The sequence below is a fragment of the Stigmatopora nigra genome, chromosome 22, assembly GCF_051989575.1.
Source record: "Stigmatopora nigra isolate UIUO_SnigA chromosome 22, RoL_Snig_1.1, whole genome shotgun sequence".
Taxonomy (NCBI): domain Eukaryota; kingdom Metazoa; phylum Chordata; class Actinopteri; order Syngnathiformes; family Syngnathidae; genus Stigmatopora; species Stigmatopora nigra.
In genome coordinates, this window is record NC_135529.1 from 8,425,158 (window position 1) to 8,449,580 (window position 24,423).

Consider the following 24,423-nt stretch of genomic DNA (forward strand, 5'->3'; position numbering starts at 1 on the left):
GTCAAAATAGAAAGAATAATAATAATACCGAGCAAACAAAATACTATTTTTTTTTGGTGTGGATTGCAAAGAAAGACAATGGTCGATTGACTTCAATGTTTTATTTTAGAGCTCAACGAAAAAACAATATTGTGGTATTTTTACCAAATACACTATGTATTCACATAATACACCATACAGCTACAAAGAGAGAACAAAACCACTTTTTTTTTACATACTGCATCCTGGACATGGAAAATAAAATGAAAAAAAAAAACAATTGGAAAATTATGTAGCTGCCAGTTATGGAAGTAGTTATTTTTCCTTTACATTTTTGTGACTAAAGGGTTGCTTTTTTTACCTTCATATTTCATTTAAATTGGGTGTTTGGCAATAAAAAATTTAATCTAGTCCAAATAAATTGGACGTCTATCGCCGTTAACAGTAGCCTTGAAGTAAATGTACTTTAAAAAAAGTGAATGAGGCCATGCATAGTGATGCAAATGTCTAACTATGTATATGTGTGTGTCCACAAATGACAAAAAAGTACACAAACGAGTAGAATGGAAAAAGATATAAGGAGGCAGTACACATTAACTATTTTTTTTTCTTTCACTGCAACATTTACAACAACATCCTAAAAGGGTCTCTTGCATGTGATGTATCAAACTAAATTCAGATACTCATCACAACCCAGGGTTACGTCTCATAAAAAGGATTTCAAGTAGTGTGAGGGTGGAAAAAAAATAGTATTTGAGTGTCTTAATGGTCAGGTTTTCGGGTACAAAAGATGTGCAGCATTTGAATAAATAAGCACCAGGGACATTTCAGCTCAAAACTTAAACCCATGGCTTTGTAAAAAAAATAGCCGTGGCAGACGAGATAAAGATTTCTAAAGTTTTTCCAAGGTTTTTCATTGATTTCATAGCACTGACCAAAAGCTTTGATACAGGTTATATTATGCACCAATTTGTATGCAAGTGAATATTGTGATGTGTGTGTGTGTGTGTGTGTGTTACCTTGATGAATTTGGTCCCCCTACCAAAACAAATGAACAAAAAAAATTTTTTTAGTGTACAAAGTCGACCTACCATCAATGTTCCCTCTAAACTTTCATCTTCTCTGCGCAGCAGCAATGATAAGGCGTGCAGTAAATAAAATCCAAACTTTAAAAAATGTTGTTTTTTACTCTATCCCCATGATGGCGCCGTTTACCGGGCAGCCAGTGACAGTAGCTCTGTCCACTCTTATGTTTTTTTGTGTTTTACAGGATGTTTTACATGAAAAATTAGAGGGAACATTGCCTACCATGAACTTTGAACTTTGCGAAATAAGGCATGATGTCATTTTCTTGAAAACAAATGAAGGTTGAGTATGTTTCTATGTTTTGGGCTCATAAAAAAAAAAAAAAAAAAAAAAAAACACTTGCATACTAGTCCAGCTATACATGAGTTATTTTTCTATTAGGGAAAATTATTATCTGGTTATTATGGTTTATACTGTTGCAGGTATTAAGTTTTTGCAGTATAATTGGAGTTGTAAAGTTATTAAAATTGGATGGCATAATTCATATTTAGCAAGTAAGGTTACCTTAACCTGTTACGTGCCGATTAAGGATACGTTTACAGTATTTGTGAGAGTACAAGAAATGTGTAACTAAGTATACATATACACGCTAAACACAAGGTACAAGTGTATTGTTGTCAAAATACCCCCTACACTTTTTTTTTAGGATTTACATACTATTCTCACCAGTTTAAATAGTTTTACCTAAATATTTTACTATTTACATTTGTATCTCTCTTCGGAAAATAATAATAATAAAAAGAACCCCTAACCTTCAAGTTGTCAATAATCGTCTTTCTTTTCGTCATTAAAATCAAGTTTAAAAGTGCTTTTATAAATCTGTTTTTCTCTGTACAATTTGTATTAGCTATATAAAAAAATGAGGGGGGAAAACAAGACAATCATTATCAACAATATTAATAAATAAAAGTACAAAAAAAAAGAAAAAAAAATGAGAAAAACATTAACATGATTGTGGAGAATTTGAGCACATAAAGATACTTTGAGTGATTTTCTGCCTTCGGTACAAAGTTGGAATTGGGACCAGTGTCTCTACTGCGTGAGGTAGGGTGCCGGAGACCAGCTAGGTATTGATTTTAACTCATTGCCTGCCGTCTTTCAAGACATTTTGACAAAATGGATCATCAATGGCAATGATTGATTAGCATTCACTGCCAAATTCAAATGAATCAGACGTCCATTTTAGTCAATGGCAGGCAATGAGTTAGCATGGGGAAGAAAAAACTATTTTATTTATTTTAATTTAGTTCCAATTAAATTTTTTGTCCTTAAAGAAGTGATTTATTTTGAAATATACATGATATTAAATTTGAAACCCGATATCTAAACATGAAGAGCATTTTATTTTTGGTTGTTTACTCTTGAATGCCAATTTATTTAGTGGCTAAAATGATGCTCAGATATGCTTTAAGAGGCAAAGTTGCATTATTATTATAGTTTTTTCTAAAGAAGAAACCTTAAAAGGGTTAAGTTTCATGACCCCAAACACAGCTTAGCAACCGGGAGTCAACCTGCATACAAAAATGCGTCATGTTTTCCATTTGTGACAAAACCAATTTTAAAGATTAACTTTGTAAGAAGTCAAAACAAGAAATTCAGGTCATTCAGATAAGAGACGCCATTCAAGCATCTCTCACATTTCGGCTCTTTTACACAATTGCCTGTGCAAAATGAGAAACAGTTTTTCCCCTGGAAATATTCAGCATCAACTCCCAGAATCTAAGCCACGTCCGAATCTTCAAAAATTGTCCCATCGCCATTACGAAACAAAAAAAAAAAAAAACGTAATAACCCGTCGTACTTGGCTTGTAGATGGCAGCACCGAGCACAAAGAGGGGCAAATCAAGTGTAGAAGAAGAGCACCAAAGTGTAAGCATAGATGGTCTAAAAAGTACTTTTACCACATGTGTTCAAACCCAGGTTTTCAGCTTCAATAGAAAGGAGCCTCAAAGAGTTATTATGGCAAAAGACACTAGCTTCTTTTCGACTCTGATCTTGGTTTATTCTGAAAAGGGAGTCAAGCCTGCCCTCTAGAGTCTAAAACTCAGTGTAAACTCCCTATTGATGAGATGGATAAACTCCATCCATGCGTTAATAATAATCACAGACTGAATCGGGTTGAAAACGCCAACGAGGTAAGCACAAAAATAGCACACTTGCTGAAAAAGTGATTTCTTTCCAATACCGTGTGGTCTTGATTTTGGCTATAGCACCCAAGTACAGCATCAAGTGCCATGGAAAGGAGGAAGTGGAATGAAAATCCATCGGAGATGAAGGTTTGAGCACCAGTCAAAATTTCTGAGGTGTAGAAAAGAGGACGTTATAGACAAGAGAAGGATATCTTTAAGTGCAAATCATTCCACAACTGGGACACCAATTGGAACGCTTAATGCCATTGAAAGTAGTTGATTGGGCAATGATTGTTTGAATTGGAGGTCCAAAATGTTTTTTGTGATCAAATGTATGTAGAAAATGTGTTAAAAATGTGAAGCGATATCCAAAAGAATGATTTTGGTGCCCAATTGCATGACGGGGGATCAAAAATGTCATTTTTTTCATCATAATTTGAGCCATTGACTTCTGATTTGCACTAAAAAGACCAATCTCTTGTCAACAGATAACAAATCCTCTTTTTTGTACGTCTGGAAGATTAATAACGTAAATCAAAACCTAAAAAAAAAAGAGCGACCAATGAAAAACAACCCCAACCAAAGTCAAAACGCAATCCCACGTGAATAATAACAACATTTAAAAACAACCATGATAAAAAAAACAAACAAAACAAAACCATTCTTCATTATAATACCTGTAATAACAACATTAACAGTAACAATTGCAATCTTAGTAATATCGATAATAGCAATATTTAGAGTCATTAAAATTCTATAAACAAGAAAAAAGCAATGGATTTTCCTTCTCTGGGTACGAGAGAGGAAGAGCACCACAGGCAGTGAATGTGTCCAAAGCCTAAACACTGCCTGACATGAGGTAAAAAAAAACAAAAATAAAAACAACAACGATAAAAGTGTCCCCATTCTTTTGGAGTACGGGCTTCGGATGGATCTAAAAGATAGACGGCAGACTCCGTGACATGCGAGAAACATTCGTTCTGCCCATCCATCTTACCTGGCTCACCTGGCTAGCGATTGGTCCGTCACACAAAGGTGCTGTACGGTCCAGTGAGCTGGGTGAAGGCATAGGGACACGCATTGACCGTGGAGGTGGTGTGGCAAGTGGGAGCTAACCTCGTGACCGGGCCCTCCCTCTTGTCTTTCGATTGTCCGGCGCCGGGCTTGGCCGCCGCCGCCGCTGCCGCCATGGTCCCCCATTTGCGTTTCTTACTGAGCGCCTTGATTTCCTCCTGGGAGAGCCCCAGTAGAGCGGCTTCCTGCTGCCTCTGGACGGCCCGTTCTGCTAGCATCTTCATTTTAGCTTCCCACAGAGCTAATCCGTGCATGGGTTGCTGGAGGTTCTTGTGCTGGTAGAAGACCAGGGAAATGCGAGAGGGATGCGAGCGATCGGGTTTCTTCAGAGGAGTGGTGGCGTGGAGTTCCCGACGGGCGCATTCGATCAGGATGGAGCCGTGGGCCGGCGCCACGGCCACGCCTCCGATGTTGGGGTCCAGGAAATTGTGCTCGCTGTCCGACCATACCTCGTCGTCGTCGTAGCGCCCCCTGGTGCTCTCGCCGTCGCTCTCGGCTCGACCGGCGTCCCAGCGAGCCTGTTCCGACTGCTGCAAAGCGTCGGGGAAGAGGCGTCCCTCGGGAGTAGGCGACGGGGTACTGCCCGCCGCCGATCCCCCGCAAGATTTCCAGGCTTTTTCCTGAACTCCGAGAGGAGTGGAACAGCCGCTTTCGCCCGTTTTGGACCACATCTTGTCGGGGTAGGCGCCGGCTGGATGGCCGTGCTTCAAACCGGGGCTGTACGCGCCGTGCCCCGCGGCCCACGCGTGGGGGTCGGGGCTCTGGGCGGGGCTAGCCCACTGCCGGGAAGCCATGGGCTGGGGTCTGTGTGAGGGGGATTGAGAATTGAAGGGCTGACCCATACCTGACTGAGTGTTTGTGCGTGGAGTGGATGGACGTGGAGATCCTTGGTTGGTGTTCCCCAAGACGTCCAAGTGGGGAGACGGGGAAGAAGGTGGGATTCTCGGGACAGGTGAGGCAGCAGGGGAGCCCCTCTGGGTATTAGAGCTGGGGTAGGATATCCACGGTTGTGGGTACGGAGAGGGTGGCTGCTGGTGGAATGTTTGCCTGTCTGTGTTAGAAAAGCCTTCAGGGTGTTGTTTTGAATTGGGATGTTCCCAGTTTGTGGGGACAACATTTCCATTGAACCTGTTTCCCGGCCAGGCGCAGGGTTTGGGGCTGGGACTGGGAGTGGTGGGGCCACCTGGATTCGCCCCTCCGTCCTCACACACCGGCATGTCCATTGGCTCCTGTTTAATGACCGGAGTTGCTCTATTGGAGGACTCGGAGGAGACGGATGAAGGACGTGACTGGTTGTAGTCTGATGGCTGTTGGGGACCCATTTTGTTGTGTTGCTCCGGGTAGGAATGAGCCAGTCTAGCCTGAAGGCTCTGGACGTCAGGTTTTTTGTCAACCTGGAAGGTTGTTCTTCCTGCTTTGGCCATGGAGCTGTTACGGCCCTCGTAGGTCCTCATTTTCGGCGCGAAAAGTGCGTTGGGGGAGTAGTTGTAGAATCCGTAGTGCGATGCTGGCGCATTGTGGTTGTAGCCGTTGACGGGGTCTCCTGCAGAGGGCTGGCCAGTTGTGGGGAGGCCTCCCCTTGCATAGTAGGCAGGATGTGGGCACATGGTCTTGATTGCATCGGCTGCTTGCAAAGGGTATCCATCCATTGATCCGTTGAAAGGTTCCTTCTTTATGTTGGGTTTCACCTCTTGTTTTACAATTGCTGGAAAATGCCAAAAGAAGTCCAGAGAAAGAGTTAAAATAATAACACACAGTAACAAATTAATGTCAGCTGTGGTTGCAAGAACTACAGAGTTTGAAGCCACCCCATCAGTGTGGCAGTCGAACGTCCTGACTACCGAGCTAAGTAGCTAAGTATTTGAATTTCATGGTTATCCCAGTTTTTATTATTATTATTTTTTTAAATGGTGATATTCTGGCAAGCACAGCTATCGTAGATTCAACATATGCTTTTTTCTCATTGTAGCATTAAAAACAAATACTAAAAACTAAAGACAAACCTTTATTGTCTTGATGTTGAGGAGACTCATTGTAAAATGCTTCAGTCTTGACTACAGTTTTCTCTGGTGTTGCTGTCACTTGCTGCTGAAGTTTACTCTTCTTCTTCTCCGATGCCGCTTTCTTGGCATCCAGGCGGCGTTGTCGACACGATTTGGCCGGTTCGGGTAACTTACGTACTTCTCGGCGGAAAGCCTGAAGCACCTGAATGGCCCCCGTTTTCATTTTTTGGCGCTGGCCTTCTTCGCTACCAAATTCGTCTGTGATGGAGACTTTGTAAAGAGGCAACACGTGGAGTTGTTCATCTGGAGGGATCTCCCCTACCGTTCGGTTGTCCTCTTTGGTCAAAGTGCACACCTAAAAACCCAGTCACAAACGCACAGTTTTTAACATTTCATTTGAACGTTAAGTCCAATCCCAGTGTGTCCGAGATCGTACCACTGTGCAACCATTGTGAAGGTTGTGCTGGTCCTTATGGGCGTGAGCGCAGAAGTCCAAGCAAGCGGTTACTCCAGCAAATGGTTTACCCGCCTTCAAACCCAACCTGCAGTCCGAACCTTTCGTCTCTGACTGACACTGATGAACAGAGCAAAAAATTATATGGTTATTGCAAGCCAAACGTTGACATTTTTAATATTACGTCGATGGCAACACAGCATAGAACTATACCAGACATGGGCAAACTACGCCCCTCGGGCCACATACAGCCCGCTAGGATTTTTAATCCGACCCGCCGACGTTGTCCAAAAAATGTTTTTTCTCCCCAAGATGGCGCCGTCACGCGGAAGCCAGTGGCAGTAGCTATGTCCACTCTTATTTGTTTTTTGTGTTTTACAGCCCCTCTATCTTTTTTTTAAATTACATTTTAATATTTCATAATACATTCCTTTTTACTTGACTTTGTACTTTATACTTTTCACTTTAATGATGAGTAAGTTAATACTTTAGTCCTTTTTTTCTGTTTATATTTCATATCTACTGTTAACAGATGCACTTTTTCATATGTATCGTATCTTGTGCTGACCCGGCCCATCTGTCAAAGTTTTAAAGTCAATGTAGCCCCCGGGCCGAAAACTTTGCCCACCCCTGAACTATACACTGTCCCCATATGTTTTTCAATGAACAAACCTGGTTACTGTAGGCCTGAGGAGCCAGCCTCTGGTACAATGGAGCCACCTCAGTGGCTAGATTCTGAAATTGATCCCTGAGTTTTCCCTCCTGGTGAGAAAAGAAATAAAAACATTACATTATACATTCCAAACAGCAACAAAAATGTACAAACAATCAAAATTATCCGAAGTAGTACCTCGTCAGGGCGTTCTCCTTGTAGCCGAAACTTGCGCGGTGTTTTGCTTCGGGCGTATTTACAGCCGTTAAAATACATGCTCCAAGAACAGCCAAAAGAAAAGGAGGCGCCACAAGTGTCAGGATCCTTGCCTTGACAGGCACATGTACGACTGCAGAGGGCGACAGTGAGAAAGAACAGCTTTGCAATGAAAATGGACAGAATCATTCCGTCATATCATATTTTTTTGATACAAAAAATATTTTTATTTGATGCAAATGCAACAATATTTAACATTTAAAATATTGGCCCCCCGGACGAGTTACTTACTCATCATTGAGGCCACAGCGCCTACTGGTGGGGTTGCCAAATTTGGTGAGGGTGTCGCTGATTTCGCGGTACAGTGTGTCAGCCATGGATCTTGGGACCCCTTCCCAAGCCATGATGAGAATGATGATAAACGCGTTGTCACAATGGTGTCCTGCTCGGTGGCGGACCAGACACAACAGCTTTTCTTTCTCACTCCCTCGGCGAATCACCTGATAGCAATCAGCATTGATAGTCTTTGAAATTGGAGCATTTTTACAGAAAACATTTGTAGCAACACTCATTATTATTATGTGGACCAATAAACCTAGAGTGTTATATGTACATTTCTGTCCAGAGTTATAAAATAATAAAAGTCAAATCAAAAACACCCCATTTTAATGCATTGAAAAGTTGTAAAGCAACTTACCCATTTAGCAATTGGACACCCTCTTGAGCTTTTCCCCTCTCTGCCAGTGTACACCACCTTTTCCACTCTAACGGCCTCTCCCTTTTCCCCATACCTGCAGATGCCAAGAATAATATAGATTGTTAATTATAGATTATTTTATAAACAATAAAACTTCTTAAAACTTCCATAAAACTGCCACTTCTTGCCTCTAGATGGCTTTTTAGGTTAAACTCACAAATAAGATACAGAACAGATGTTAAGATACAGTACAATTCTAACTAAAACTCTTGAAGTTTCAGTTCAACCAATCGGAATAGCAAAAACAAAAAGCTTAGTGGGCTAAAACAAACAAACAAAACAAAGCATATTTTAAAGTTTCTTTCCCACTGAGCAGTTCAATTGATTTGATTACGATTCTATAAGTCTTGAATGCAAGTTATATTTGTCTTAAAGATGCAGAAATCATCACAAGCAATGGTTTCGTCAGTTATTAGCCAATGGGTGTTTTGGAAAGTCTGGGTTCAGGGGTTGCACTGGAGGTGGGAGTAGTCCATCAGAACTTGTTAGATGTTGGCTGATGGTTCCTATCAAATCTCCTGACCACTTTATATCTGCCTTTGTGAAAACCTTAACGGGACTAGATTTGTCATGACAGTGCGCACAATGGCTTTCCACTCAATGGGAATCACCCTAAGGTGGATGAGCCTTTGAGGGTGGGGTGTAAGCTCTTTCACCACAGGGGGGATTAGATGGGTCAGGGTTGGGTCAAAGGTCATCCAGGAACTATAGGATCTTAAAGAGTAATGTCATTTATCAAACAACAATATAAGGTTTCTCCCGCCACAACATCAAGTTTCGCCAGAGACTAATGCCTCAACAAAAACAACAATTTCTACCAACAGCTTCTCAAGGAATATCAGCAAACCAATCATTGGCTGTTATTTGAAATTTAACATTACGTTGCTAAGTAAAATCAAGAAAATTTGGTCATGATGGTATCCACTGTTAGAAATTTCATGGTTCTTTGCTTAGCCTATATTATGGTGATGAAATTTCCTGATCCCATAGTTGGTTTTCTGGGTCATGGATTCCTTAAGGACAATAAGCGAGGAGACACAGGAGGACGACATGAAGGAGAGAAGGTTTCGAGCCTGTAGGAGGAAGATAAAAAACAACTAGAAGACATACCGTGTTTCCATCAGATCTCTTATGGAAGCCACAGTAGGTCCAGATCCCAAGTGATTGTAGTAGGGCCCTTCATCTTTTTCCAGGACTTGTTCTACAAAACAGAGGAATGAAATTATACCTACACCTTAAAGGCAATATGAATACTTTAATGACATAACAGCAATCCTGATTTCAATCACGTGTCATATGATCAGCAACAGTGCATTTGTGGAATGCTGGAAACCACGAGTGGTAGGAAATTCACTCATTAAAAAAAAGTTCAATCTCATTGATGTTAACCTCTCACAAAGATTTGTCCGTTATTGTATTAGTAATCAGCTGTTGAGGAAAGCAAATATGTATGTTTCGCTCAATTTCAGAGGCAATTAATCTGATCCGGGCCACATTTTTTCGGATTGAGATTGAGGTTCAAACTCTCAAGTCTCCCAAATCAAAATTCATGCAGCAATTAAGTTAGCAACAGAGTGAGACAGGGTAGATCACAGGAGGACACAGCCGAGTAAGGTCACTCACCGTCGGCGACTGCCTTGACCTCGTGTTTCGGGCTGGAGTCTGGTAAGACCACAGTTATAAAAAAAAATAAATAACAAAAAGGGAGGCTTGAATGAGCCTGAGAATTTCTGTGCATGTTCCCTTTAAGTGGGCGTTATGTTATCTTGTATGTACTTGGGAAAGTCAATGATAGTTAGTCTGATCTAAGTTGCTCATTGTATGTATTACATTTTTCAGTAGAGATTCATGTTGTAATAGATTTTGATTCAATAATTGAAATAAATATATTGTAATATTTGGTAATGGAGATAACCCAGCTATATTTCCGTGATGAAGATTGTCTCAATTTAATGTTTCATCTTAACTTTTGTCCAATTATTGTTCTTAAAAAGAGTATCATGGAAGCCAATAATTCATCAAGAATATTTGGTCCAGTATGTTGCCAATGGAGTCTCTGTTTTTGTATGAAAACTGTAGAATGAGCTATTAGAAATCATTATATTTAACTATATTTTCAAGAATTACTGGACACTATAATTCTTCAGCAGATGTTCCTTATTTTAAAGTTCAAACATTCCATATTCCAACTGAAATTCCTTAGAAAGTGGCCATAGTGTTGCAGAATTTCTAAAATGTATACAGATACGAAGCATTGACTCACCCACACAGGTACAGGTGGGGTATTCCGACTGTAGATCTTTAGATGGTGTATCCAACAGGCTCCTGGTAGGTGTGTCTAAATAATTTAAGGGGGATTCTAAAAAGCCTTTCAAAGATGGAGAAAATGGCAGTCCATCTTTTGTGGGTGTGTCCTCCTCAGAGTAGCAAGTAGTGGAAAGAATGGCTATGTCACCCGAGGCTTCGATTTTCATCCGTTTAGGCATTGGGGAACATGGTACGCTAAACTTTTCCTCTAGTTGACTTTCTTGTTGATACTTTTGGAGTTGGGGGTCCTCAAGTTTCGAGACTGTGGACTGAAGATCCCATTGATTTTGCGCTGGGGTCACCTGGTTTGAGGTAAAATCACTTTGAGTTTCAGAATCGTTCCTAATGGGGTCCTTTTCGTTCGGGTAAAGGGTGGAGTTTGATTGATTTTGGCTGCCTGGTGTTGTACGATCTCGAGCGCTGGTCTGAGAAACTGCAGTTGTCCCAGGAACGACTTCGCCGGGAGTTGTCTGGGCAGACGAATCTCCAAATTCTGCCTCAAACTGCAGAATCAGTTCTTCGTACTTGGGATCAATGTTTGTGAGCCCTGGTAATTGTGAGGTGTTTGGTGTAGATGCAGAGGTCAGAGTAGAGGCGGTGTTAGCGCTGTTATCGGCTAAGTTGAGTGCTTCTTGTGACTTAGCCTGGGTGGCATGGGCCATTGGTGGAGGCACGGAGCCCATGAGGTTGGAACCGTTCATTGACAAAGCAGGATTAGTGATAGAAGGAGCCATTGGGAGGTTGGGACTTGATACCTGAGATTGGGCTGCAGCAGCTGCCTGAGTGGAGGAGTTACCGTGGGAAGCCATAAGGGGCAGTGAACCTTGGTTATTCGGGGCGATAGTTCGGCCCATCGTTAGGGGTGATGTTTTTTCCACAGATATCTGACTCTTAGGCAGGAACGTTGGCACAGAGGCTTTTTGCTTGGTCTTCTTGATTACTATCTGTTTGGGTTTGGGAAGAGAAGGGCTGGAGAGCGTCCCACCCATACCTTTGGTAGCGGGGGATCCTTGGCTGATTTTTCTCCTTTTGGGCTCCTTAGGCTCCTGTTTTACGTTCACATGGTTGAAGCCATTAGCTTCCATCTGTGGCCACCATTTTGGGGGGTTATGGTAGGACACTGGTGCGCCTGGTGCGCCTGGTACGCCAATGCCAGGGGAATGATTAGAGAAGAGGTTCCTTTTGTAGTGAAGATGTTGCTGCAGAGCTGCCTGAGTTGAGTGTCGAACTTGACCAGGAGACATGGGAGAAGCAGGGTAGTTGCGAGATTGCAACTGACCACGATCCATGTTGTAATGCCCCATGGAGTCGGAATGATCTCCAAAGTCCGGCTCTTGCTTGATGATCCTGGATAAAGATGGCTGGCACTGTGCCTGCATGCCTCCATTCTCATTGAGCTTCTGTGTGGATGGAGACTTAAAAGATGCATTCCCCATGTTCCCACTGGCGTCACCCAAAAGCTGTTTGAGCTCTGACATGGGGTCCGGTGCTCCGGTATAGCCGGATAGGTGCTCTTCGGAACCCCGGTGTGCGCCTCGCTGCCACTGCTGAGGACTGCGACCAAAACTGTGAGGACTGTTCTGGCCCGGAAATGGAGAGGTAGAAGCATGAAGCGGCTGGCCTTGGGAATGAGGCCGGTGGTGATCGCAGGATACTGCAGCCTGCTGGTCAGTGTTGACTCCTGGAGGGACGGACTGAGAACGCGATGACGGACAGATGACTGCAGAGGATGGAATCAAGTTAGTGCAATTTGGAGGTGGAGATGAGAAGTTTTGGTGATGATGGAAATGATTATGAGGGAGGCCTTGATCTGGAGCACTAGCACCAAGAATCCCAGTCCCTGATAACTGCGTAAGGGCTTCAATGGCAATAGCTGTTTGAAGACTGACGTTCCTTTCCTTGGCTATAGAGAGCACCTGTGGAGAGCAAGGAATTGGAGGAAGTTTGGAGCAGGGAACGCGACTTTTCGTCCGTTGATGTTGCTGAGGGGTTGAAGAAGTCGGGCGGTGGTGAGCGCCATTGGTCTGGAGATAGGCCTGATTCTGTAGATGGGATTTATGAACGTTGGGCTGTGGATGTGAGAAATCAGTTCTCTTGCTGGTGTTTTGATTCTCCCCGGCAGCCAACTTTATCTTCTTCTCCAGCCATTCAAGGTAATCTGGACAATCAGGTCCTTCACAATCACAGTTGGGAGGTTTATGGCCACCTTTTGCATGGCTCAGTGCTGTCTGGAGGCTTTTTATGTCTTCTGCCGGTGGAGGGCTTGTGTCAGAAACACCCCCAGGGGAGGGTCCGACCCTAGCTCCGGTAGTACCCATTTCCCGGGTGAATTTCTCATACAACTGCGGGGTGTCGGGATGCACTTGAATACAGGACGAGATGGAGGATGGAGGTAAGGTGCCGGCGATGGCGGAAAAAGTGACCAGGTTGTGAGCGTCTTCCATGTCCACACGGTGGACAGGTTCACTCGCGTTTGCATAACTGCTGTCATCTTTCGCCGATGGTTGCCGTTGATCTTTGCCATGGTTTGGCACCCAGCACGCTCTTTGAGCTGAACCCGCCACCGCCCTCTTCTGATCGTTTTCTATCGATGCCTCAACATCATTCGGGTAACAATTCACCCCATTGGACAAATCCAGGCTCAGCACGCCTTCCTGGAGGCGGTCATGTGACCCAATTTCCATCTGGCCTCCACCGCTGGGGCCATCCAATGAAATGACTTCGTGAACAGTCTGCAAAATAAAGATAAAGAAGAAAAATAGCCGTTAAGTTACATTTTCGTGAATGCTACAGACAAAGTACACTTTGAAATGAACACTTGATCTTCAAAATGATTGGACATTAAACTGCATTGTTAAATGAGACTGATAACGAACAGGATTGCATAACTTTCCCTTCTCCTATCCGTGTTTCTTTCCCACCTTTTACAAATACAAAAGCACACGCCCCGGTAATGTAAGGCTGACAGAAAACAGGTTAATAGGTAAGGTTATGGAGCTTTAGAAGATAAAAGCAGATAATGCAAGTGTTGTGTATACAGGGACAATCATTACAGAATTGTTGAACTATACAAAACAACCTGTTAGAAATTAACCGACTGTAGAGGAGGAAGTACATACACATTGAGGAGTATATGTAGGACAGTAATTGTCCTTTCCTATGTATGTTTTTAAATCGGAAACTCACTTCTAACAAGGGCACATCACAGAATTAGCCAGATTTTCAAACTCTGATGATATACTTTCTCAAGTTGGTGGAAAAAGTGACTATCTAACTTGTATACTGTATTTGTGTATTAGTGAAGCTGTTTTTTGACCTAAAAAGCACTTATAGGACTGGAATCGATTGAATACTTTGGTTTTACTGCCTAAAAACGAGAAAAACTAGTGAAACAGAACTTTTATCAGATGACAAATTGAACTAACTTTAACCAAGCCTGTGATTAATAATGCCTAACCCTGTGTCAAGCAAAAAATGATGTCATTACAATGGACTAAGAAAATACTACATGTGCACAATAAAAATATGCTCATGATTTGAAAGATTAGGAGTGGATGTCGACATAGATCATTTCACAGGAAGCACAGAAATCATTAACCAAGTCCATTTGATGATTTTCGATTGCAGAACACAATGATAAAGTGTTTAATTGCCGCATCCCATTGATTAGCATCAGGGTAACAATTTTGTCAAATAAATCTGAGACTTTTTCTACTTTAAAGGCAGTAAAATGACTAAAAATGCACGTATTTTTACTTCTAGTAAATTCTGGGTATGTCTCTCAATGAATAACAATTGAAAATATGAATTGTTTATGGCTCTCTCTGTCAAAAAAGGTTCCCTAACCCCTTCCTTAAAGTGTTTCATTGCCGGATGGGGACTATCTTTTGAATACATCTTCTGTAGTGCGTGTCTGCGGAGGATCTCAAAGGGGGGTCCCGATGCTAGCGCAAAACGCTGGTTTGGGGTTTAAAAAAAAGGGGGTGGCGAGGGACAGCCGGCAGGCATAACGTGAGAGGCCCCATGTCTGCGCTATCGGCAGCATCAGACGGGAAAAAGGAAGGGGGCGGGGGTGGGGGTGCCGTGAGCGGGCGGCTGTTATGAGAACTGCAGTGTGTGGAAAGAGAATGACTGCAACATCCCGCAACATCGCGACTCTTTTTTTGACTCTTTTGGCGACTCTTTTTATGCGACTCTTTTTTTGACTCTTAAAACATGTAAGCATAGGAAACCCAAGTAGAAATGGACCAAAAAGATAAACATTGAGTTAAATCCACCCCCGGTTTGTATCGCAACACACAGTGACAGTTCATTTATTACACATGACTGATCATTACAGTTGGAAATTCAATGACACAATCAGAGTAGATCTTCCTATGCAATTTCATATTTCCCTGATGGATGAAGCTCTCTGTTATTAGCAAAAATTCCAACCTGCATTGTGGAAAAAAATGGAAAAAAACCTGAGGAGCCCTTTAAATTGTAAGCTCCATTGACACTGACAATGAAAATGAAAGAGGGAGGAGACAAAGCATCTAAAGAGTGGTGTTGCTAAGGGGCTTCAGCCACTAAGAAGACATCTGAACTGAAATCCCTGATTCACAACACTCGCCATCCCCCCCTCCGACCACCCCTTTCTCATCAAAAGCACCCAGAACCAAGACACCCCCCTCCAAAACGATAACCAAAAGCCCTCAAGGGCAACCTACCGTTCCACTAGACGTCCACCAGACAGATAAACCCGGTCAGGGATCAAAAAAGCAGAGCATTTCCCCTAGAGGCGTGCCAGCCATGTCCAAATGCCAAAATAGCAATCTACCTGTATTCTTCCTGATTCAGTCCGTCCAAATCCCGGCGCGTGCATTCACACACGGCCAAGCGTACGTAAATAACACAGCACCCCCCAAAGCCGGCGTGGACCCTCCGTCATTCTTTTTGCGTCCTTTTATGGCCTGGCCTTCTTTTTTTCATGATCTGTGTGTCTGCTCCTCCTTCCCCTTTTTCAATATCCTCTTTCTTTCTTTCTCTCTTTCTTTCTCCCTCTCTCAGCTGCACATGCAAGCCGGCACCCTCCCCCCACCACTCTCTCTCTTTCCTCTCTCTCTCTCTTGCTCTCTCTGTTACTCTCTCGCACGCTACGCCCCTTCCGCTTATGCAGCCTTTAACTCTCTCTCTCTCTCTTTTTCAGTGCTATAGAGCGAGGGGCCATTATCTGAGCCACAGCGGGCACGTACGACGGAATGGAGGCGCATGCAGTGAACAGAAACAGAAAGCTCGGTGGGCTTGTAGCCACTACTACGACATGGCAGCGTTCATCTCCACCTATCACATCGATTTCGAGCTTTTACGGCCATTTCAATTCTGCATAACACTGTTTTTTTTCTTTTTAAATTCATTTATTTTTCTCAACGTTGACTACGGCGCCTGCGATTGTTGTTTTTCTTCCGACGACATCCTCTTTTGAGCGACCGAGACTGGTCGTTCGGGCAAAAAAAAAAAAAACGCCGTCAATCTTGAACTAAAGCCATGCAATTGGGAGCGAGGTCGTTGGTGGATTCGTCGGTGAGAGGAGACAGAGGGAAAGAGTCGTTTTTTTTTTTTTTTTTCGATATGATCTTTGCTTTCCGCCGTTGTGGGAAGAGAGTTGAGGATGAAAGGCGGCAATGGCAATGTGGGCTAGGACCAGAATATGTTGGCGAGGGGGAAATTGGATGACACTTTCGGCGAGGATGAAGACTAGAGGAATAAGCCAAGAGAGCTACTGTGGGGAAGTTCCTCTTGCAAATGATGGAGTCGTTTTTGGCGGACCGCCTTTGACAAAGCCGTTGCGTATGAAAAACGTGCAAGCTTGGTTTTCCGCTGACCACCAGGCCAAGATTTGACCGCCTATTGTTGCCGCTCACCATCTCAATCGAGCGCTTCCTCTTGCTAATGGCTTACTTGGTCGGCCTTGTGGCGTCGCTCCTCAATAATCACTGCGTTGAAGGAGAAGGAAAAACATGGCTGCCGCGGCCAAAGCGGATCGCTGTCATCCGCCGCCGTTGCCGCCGCCGCTGTCATTTTCAGACATTACCTCGGCTATTAGCGAACTTGGCCCATTCTTTGCCAGAACTGACTTCTGCTCCTACTTTTTTCTGTTCCCTTTTGGCCTCCTCGCTCTGTCGTTTCTACGAGCTTTCTCGTCTCTCCGTCGACTCGCCCGAGTCTTTTCTGGCTGGAGCTTACTGCGGCTTTCTCCGGTTCGGAGGATTGGACACGGTCGCCGGCGGCCGCACATATTTCGATACGCGCTCTGGCGACGTACGAGCGTCATCTCCGAAAGTGAACCGTCGCAGGCTGAGCCTTCTCGGGGAAGAACAGAAGTAGAGCGTAGGTCACCTGACCGGGGAGGACCAATGAGAGAGAGTAAAAAAGAGTGAGCGGCCCAGGCAGGAAGCACATGTCCATGACCTACGTCATCTGCGTCATTGTGTCATCATTACCGCCCACCGACACATTGCTTGCACCACGCAGTGGGCATCACGGACCACACGCACACTACAAATCTTGCACTTGACTCAAACGAGTGTTCCGGTTGACTACTTCGACTGCTGTGACACGTTTCTTCAGATTAGCCAAACGACGTCGTATCAATGTCAAAAAATCAAGAGTTGAATACGTAGCTAACGTTGACTAAAAAATGGGATGAAGTAGTGTAAAAAAATTATCATTCCGGCTAAAATAGGAGAGAATTACGTGTAAACTAAACTCCAAAAATTACGGAAAACTTAATAATTGGCCCTGATGCAATATTGGTCCTTCAACAAAGCAGTTTTACCATTTAATGATCAAATCAAAGTGTTCACTACATAAATTCAATGATTTAAGAAGAGTAAACCCATAAAAAGCTGCAACTTCAGGCTTATAAGATGACATCAACTCCCGAACACGTGTTGCAAACACATTAATTTGAATACGAACTCGACATATTCTCAACACAAATTAATCCATTAAGCACTTTTTAAAAAAATCCCATAATACCAACTACTCCAAATAAATCTGAATTAAATCATAAACAATTAAAACATGCAATGTTGGCACTATGACATCATCCTCATATTCCAACAAACTATATAAAACCAAAAGTACATTTAATTAGTAAAAAATGAAGACTTACAGAAGACACAGTGGTATCCTGCCTGCTGCTGATTATATTCCTAAAAGGACTCTTTTCACAGTTATTCCACTTGTCTTTGTCATTCTCCTTTTGTAAGCAGCACACACACAAGAAAGGTAGGAGGCACAGCTCACAACACAATCCATTCTGCGCACAGTATTGGTTGGTTAACTGGCAAATGACTCAGCTCGAGTCATCTTTTCTTCCAAATGACGACTCGCATAAACCCCCAAAAACACCACAGCTTAAGATATAAATTCCATTGCTTTCCTTTCAACCATTATAGTCCATCCAGTACATTTTGATTCATTTCCTATAACTTTTGAAGGATTTCCCCAATACTTTGTGACATTTCCATTTTTTTTTAGTCCCTCATTAGCTGCCAAACCAGCCTACCAAATCGGCGCCGCTCTTGAACCACATCTGGCCCACAAACCATAGATTTAAACACCCCCAGTTTAAATTCTTGCTTTTTTTTTTCCTCAGTATCTCACGAGCAAGAATGACGGCATCCTCCACTAAAGACAAAATATCAACAAAACCACTACTGTAGATTCCATTGGCCTCCATTCCCCATATAGTCCCCTCCCCCACAAAACAAGCCTCTTTGCCCTGAAGTAAAATGGCATCAAGGTCATCTGAGCTGACCCAAGCCAGCCTACGCCCACCCAAGCCACCCCCCTCACGGTGCTTTTGCTTTTCACGCCGTTTCTTTACCTTCGCTGTGTTCTTCCAACGTCTGTTTCTCATTAGCGAGTCACAGACATGCACGACAGCAAAGGCTGCAGCCAATACAACAAAATAACATTCAGAGCCAGTCAAACCCACCCACCCCCTGTAACCCCCCCCCCCACCACTCACCCTATTTCTTGTTTGGCATGCACATGACTGCACACGCGCATGCTAGTATGCATACAGTATTGGATTGTTCACTCAGGGTCACTGGGTTTATTACAGGGTGGGACTAGAGGCTGAAAGGGCTAAACAGAGTGTGTACAGTGGTGTAGGGTTAGAATCTGTAAATACGTCGGTGCTAAACTTGGAATTTTATGGGGGAGATTTGGGTCAAAAAAGCTAAATTTTTGTCATGTCAGATATTGGGCTAAAAGGTCGGGTGTTTTTTTTAAAGGGTGGCATTTTGTCAGTCTACACTTAAAAGTAGAAAATTATTATGATTATTTAATAAATATATAAATAAATAAGTAATCAAATAAAGAAACTAAAATAAATAAATATATAAATAAATAAGTAAACAAATAAAGAAACTAAAATATATATAAATAAATTAATACATAAATGACTGAATAAAAAAAATTAAAATAAATAAATGCAAAATAAATAAATAAATAAATAAATGAATGAATCGATGAATGAATGAATAAATAAATAAGTAACTCATATTAAATTCACAGACAAAAATACTAGCAGCGGTTCTTTCCAAAATTTACCAATAGATAGAATGTGAAATATTCATTAAAGTGATATAGTGCATTGATAACTGTACATTTTCCACTAGATTTTTTCTAAAAGTGAAAACCAATTAAAAAAATATAAAACTTTTGGTTTAATGGCAGATACTGCAATTTCCAGAGTTTATTCGATATTTCTTTGACTTATTCCCTTGTGACTCATTGATATTTTTTTTAATGTGTGCATTATTTCTGGATCAGTACATGTAGTAAGTATTCCCAATGAGTGTCATGCCAGCCGACATTCGGCACGTGCAAGTCAGCACGAGAAGCCAAGCTGGGGAAGGAAAGAGAAATAAAGACCCCCCCCCCCCCCCACCCACACACACACACACACACACACACATACACACTCCACTCTGAAATCCACACAAAGAGAAAGGAGGAGTGGTTTGGGTGGGAGATGGAAAATAAATAAAAAAGGTAGCGATGGGCGGGGGCTTACACAGCTGCATGAAGACCATTGGAGGTCTCCTTTTTTTTTTTTTTTAAAGCGCTCCCCTTTGTGCTTGTTCTACAAATGTAAAGAATGAAATCAATAGGCAATATTCATCCAATAGACAACCACCCCTTACATAAAAGGCTACAGACCAAAATAAAAGGACCTGAATCCATTTAGAACAATAAAACAATACAGACTTACCAACATTCTTTACTAATTAACACCTAATATGTATATAATCAGGAAAATATTCTTTCCAAGCTGTTTTGTACATTTAAAAAGATGATATTCACAGTTGGATTGTACAAAAATGATCAGAAGTTCAACACCTAGCTCAGATTTAAAAGAAAACAAGTGTAACCTATTGACTACTGCCCATTCTTGTCTCTCTCAGGACTTGAGCTAAGATTAGCTCTCCATATGTCTACTCAAGCAGAGCCGCTTTTAAAGGGCCACTACTTCACCAAAAAAACATATCTATAAACTACAAACAATGCAGATTTACATGCAAAAAACCCACTCCAATATTCCTTAACATGCATCTACATCTTCACACTTGGATCCATTTTTAAAGCCCTTCATACCCATCCAAATCCTTTAAAAAATTGATTCCAATGTGGGTAAAATTTAGTCATTAATATCCGATAAATTAAAACCCTATCTTTAATTCACCGGTGCGTGTTTTAATACAAATGAGTGCATTGGTGTGTGAAGGAAAGTGTAACAGCTGTGGAGTTGTGTCGGAAAGGCGCGCCCAGTCCGATCTGGCGGTCACGTGAAGAGTTAAAGAGTGTGAGCAACAGCTGAGTGGTCCGCCCACATTTCTTTCCATACATTTTTTATTAACTGCGGCATGGTGCAGCTGACAAAGTCTCCTTGCTTTCATCTACTAACACAAATGATAGCAACAATGGCAGCATTAAAACAACTGCTGTCAACTCCATTTTAGAGCAGTAAAACATAAGTGAACGATTAAGGCCAAGCTTTTAAGAGTTCACAGTTGCTTAAGTGCATAAATTAAAACCTTTAACACCAAGTTCTAAGAAGAGGGAAGACAAAAAATCCATATTTCTTACATATAATGTAACTATAATACAAGTGTAGTAAAAAAACAAACATTAAATGTATATTGAAAGGCAAGTGTTGACTTCTTGTGTCTATGCAATATACACTAAAGCACTTCCTACACAAACACAGGCTAATGATTGGTTATGTGTAGAGCATTAGTTTCAGCACCTGAGCTAAAATTGCATCACACACTCAAGCGTTGCCCTGGAAACGAGGTCAGTGTTAACCCTTTGCGTACCAAGCTGGGAATTCCACTTAAAACCAAACATATCATTAACAAACATTCCATCTGCTGTTTCTCGCCATTCTAAAAGTCTTTTCCCACCCCCAAAAAGATTTTCAACCTTGTGTAGCACTAAAAAGCTCTTAAATATAAATTAAACATCCTTAACAAGAGTAAACGAGGCACTTTTTCTGAAAATAACTAATAATTTAAAAAATGTAAAAAGAAACAGCATAAGAATCATGTAAATATTTGCATAATTTCATATATTTGCAACAAGCTTCAACATAAAATGCAGTGCTTAGTATGTTTGGCCTTTAGTAAACCGGGTGATGGTGAGAGCTTGACTAGATAAACTCCACTGAACCACTGACCTGTATAGCAACCGTAACTAACAACAAACAGGGTCTCGGGATATAGGCACACACACCCACATGCACACACACACACACACACACACACACACACACATACAAACACCCCCCCCCACACACACACACACAAACATACCCACACCGCCACCCACACGCACAATATTTTGTACGTATCGTACGATGCTTATGCTATGACAACAACTGCATTCCAACTACACTACAGAAACGTGCGTATTATCTTCCATGTACTACTTTCTCGTACAACTTGTTTGCTTTGGTCGTGAGAATCCTCCTTCGGAACTCCCCAACACGGTCGCCCGCCAAATCCCGCCAAATGCTTCGCCGTCGGACCGGCGAATCCCAGCAATGACAGACACGCTACTTCCAGGTCCAATTTTGGCTTACTGACAGTATTGCGCATGCCTGACCCACTAACTTTTCCTCCCTTTACCTCATCTGACTCCAGAACCTATGTTTGGAAGGACGCCGCGCCCCCTCCCGGCACTGTAGCCAGAATTCAAGCTTCCTCCTCCTCTTCTTCCCTCTTTTTCTACTCGGCCTCATGTATCCACACATGCCCGGCGCCGGCACCAATCAGCGGGTAGCGTGGGACACTTTAAACTGCCGTACATCACTGACGCTCACGGCGACTTCGGTATTGGGAAGTGAACGTTGAATTTGGGCCACTTTGAAACTAAAAAAAATGGAAATCCAAGATACTGACAGGTGTACTCTACACCTTTAGGACTTTTGAATGAACACACGGTTTAAGTCCACCCGGTCGTTATCAGGTAATACTGTAGGTTCGTATTTTCAACGGTTTAGGCTAGAAAAGCAAGAAAGTACACAATCCAGTTGTCGTTGGCACCCCAAACAAGCAAATTGACACCACCGTGCGATGCTGTAATGAGCTAACGTGCCACAACTAACATGTTAGCGACACACAACTAACAAAAGTAGACATCCTCGCTTACCTCAGCTCCAACTTGGGCCATTTTCCTCCAAACATTGCATCTTTTTACTCATTCAACACGCCAACAAGAGGAAAAAATAGACAGACAGATGGGAGGGGAGTAGTAATCAATAGAATAATGCGACAAGAGCCCATTCAAAAGCACCTGCCATTACGACAAACCTTCCTACCCATGCAAACACCCAAATATGTCAACTTTGAATCATTCTCCTCCTCTCCAGCACAAACAATGGCATCTAAATTCCATCTAAAATGCATCAGTATGGAAGATCTCAAGCAAAACTGCAGCATTTTCAATTCACAGATCAGACAAAAACTAACAGAATAGCATCTTAAAACAAAAACATTACCACAACCCACTATTAAAAATAAATAATTCTCCCCCGATATCCTTCCTTATCCCATCATCCATAACCCCCCTCCCCCATCCCCTTCCCTCCATAGCCACCCACTCATCAACGATGAAACAGTGTAGAGATATACATGGTGATGAATATTTACCCTCCAAGTCTGCCAGCTGCCGGTCTTTGTATTCCTTGGTCGCTTTGCAGAATCCCCATCAGACAGGAGCCGAGACTCCAGCTCCCCCCTCGTCTTTACCTCTTTCCCTTTCTTCTCTTTCTTTTCCGTGCACGGTCCTCTTTCTGTTTTTCCTTTTTTTTTTGCTGTCTTTCTCTCTCTCTCACTCCCTCGTCTCTCTCTCTCTCTGGGTTCCAGCAGCTCATTCAGGAAGCCATCTTGTGTTTTTAATCTGGTTTTGCCAGAGCTCTCGTACACACGCTCTCTCTCTCTCTTTTCCCCCTCTCTCTCTCTTTCTCTCTCTCTCACCACCCCCCTCCCTTGCTCCAAATCCCTTGTACTAATACACCAATAAATCTACTTTACCCATACACACACATACACAAAACACACGTGCACACTATCCTTTCCTTCCCCATTTTTTTTTGCACATAATTTGACCATCGCCAACCTTGTTCGTCCTCATTCTCGCTCCAAACACGGCCATTATCCAACATATGGACATACGTGCGCGCACACACACGCGACGTCACGTTAGACACGGCGCACAAAAGCTGGCCCGTCCACCAATCGGAAGCCAGGATGGGATTTGCTGCTAGGGTGAAACTGAAGGAGCTCAAAGGGAGTGCGGCTAAAAAAAAAAAAGGGAGGAATGGACTCTAGTAAAAAAAAAAAGGGGAGACTTAAATAAAAAAAAAGGGAAAAGGTCGTTGAGGTTGGGTTGTTCGGTGCCGCCGTGAGAGGAGGCGGACAAAGAAGCGTCGGCAAGGTGCACGGGATGCGAATGCGCGTGAACGTGCATCAGGGGGAGGGGTAATCTCTATGTCTCTTGTCAATTATCTCTTCAAGCTTGCCTTGCCTAAACAATGCCTCTGGTATGTGGTATCAAGCACCATCTGTGGAAGGAAGGGCTGCCTGCAATAACTGGACTGGACTGGACAACATTGCACACACAGCATTTACAATTCCGCCTAAAAAAGACCCAAAAAAGCACCATTGGTGACTCAGCAAAGTCATACATTGGTCCAAAAGACCATAAAAACCAGAGTGTTTGCTTCATATCGCAATAGAAACTCTTAATTATATCGTTTCCATTCAAAAACTAGAAAATGTCAGTCATCGTCAAGCGCCAGAAGTAATAATACTTTGACCAAATACGGATTCCGTCAATGGTTAAATTGAAATGTCGTTCAAGTTGACTAGCGAGTGTAAAATTACGATGAATTGAGACGGTTAACTGGAAAAACCAGTCCAAACCGGGTGACGATAATTGTGTGAGAAGTAGACCGAGCGAGGAGACGAGCGAAAAAGAGAGGGACGTGAACCGCGTCGAGGCGAGGCAATCCCGCCGTGACGCGGCATTTGTAGCAGCTGTCTGACGCTCTCGTATACGATGGGAAATCCCCTTTAGCTGACGTCACCCGGGTCACGTGCCATTCTGTTTACGCGGAAGCGGAGGGCGTGTTTGGGGTAAGTGCCATCGGGGAGAGAGGCCCAAAAATCTACGCTCGCGGGTAAACCGGGTCGAATACTACGTTGGAA

At 42.8% G+C, this 24,423-nt stretch overlaps 1 protein-coding gene across 2 annotated transcripts; it reads right to left on the bottom strand.

The window, feature by feature from the left end:
- Positions 1-86: 86 nt before the first annotated feature.
- LOC144215501 (methylcytosine dioxygenase TET3-like) lies at positions 87-22,991 on the bottom strand. Of its 2 annotated transcripts, none has more exons than XM_077744477.1 (10): positions 22,864-22,991; positions 10,614-13,389; positions 9,461-9,551; positions 8,291-8,384; positions 7,885-8,093; positions 7,576-7,726; positions 7,398-7,487; positions 6,708-6,845; positions 6,272-6,626; positions 87-5,973 (listed from the first exon to the last, which is right to left on the bottom strand). In XM_077744477.1, the coding sequence occupies exons 2-10, from the start codon at positions 13,339-13,341 to the stop codon at positions 4,220-4,222; spliced, it is 5,610 nt and encodes a 1,869-aa protein (XP_077600603.1). In that variant the 5' UTR covers positions 13,342-13,389; positions 22,864-22,991; the 3' UTR covers positions 87-4,219. The 2 variants fall into 2 exon arrangements, with proteins under 2 accessions (XP_077600603.1, XP_077600602.1); XM_077744476.1 differs by lacking the exon at positions 22,864-22,991 and adding an exon at positions 15,367-15,488.
- Positions 22,992-24,423: the final 1,432 nt, after the last annotated feature.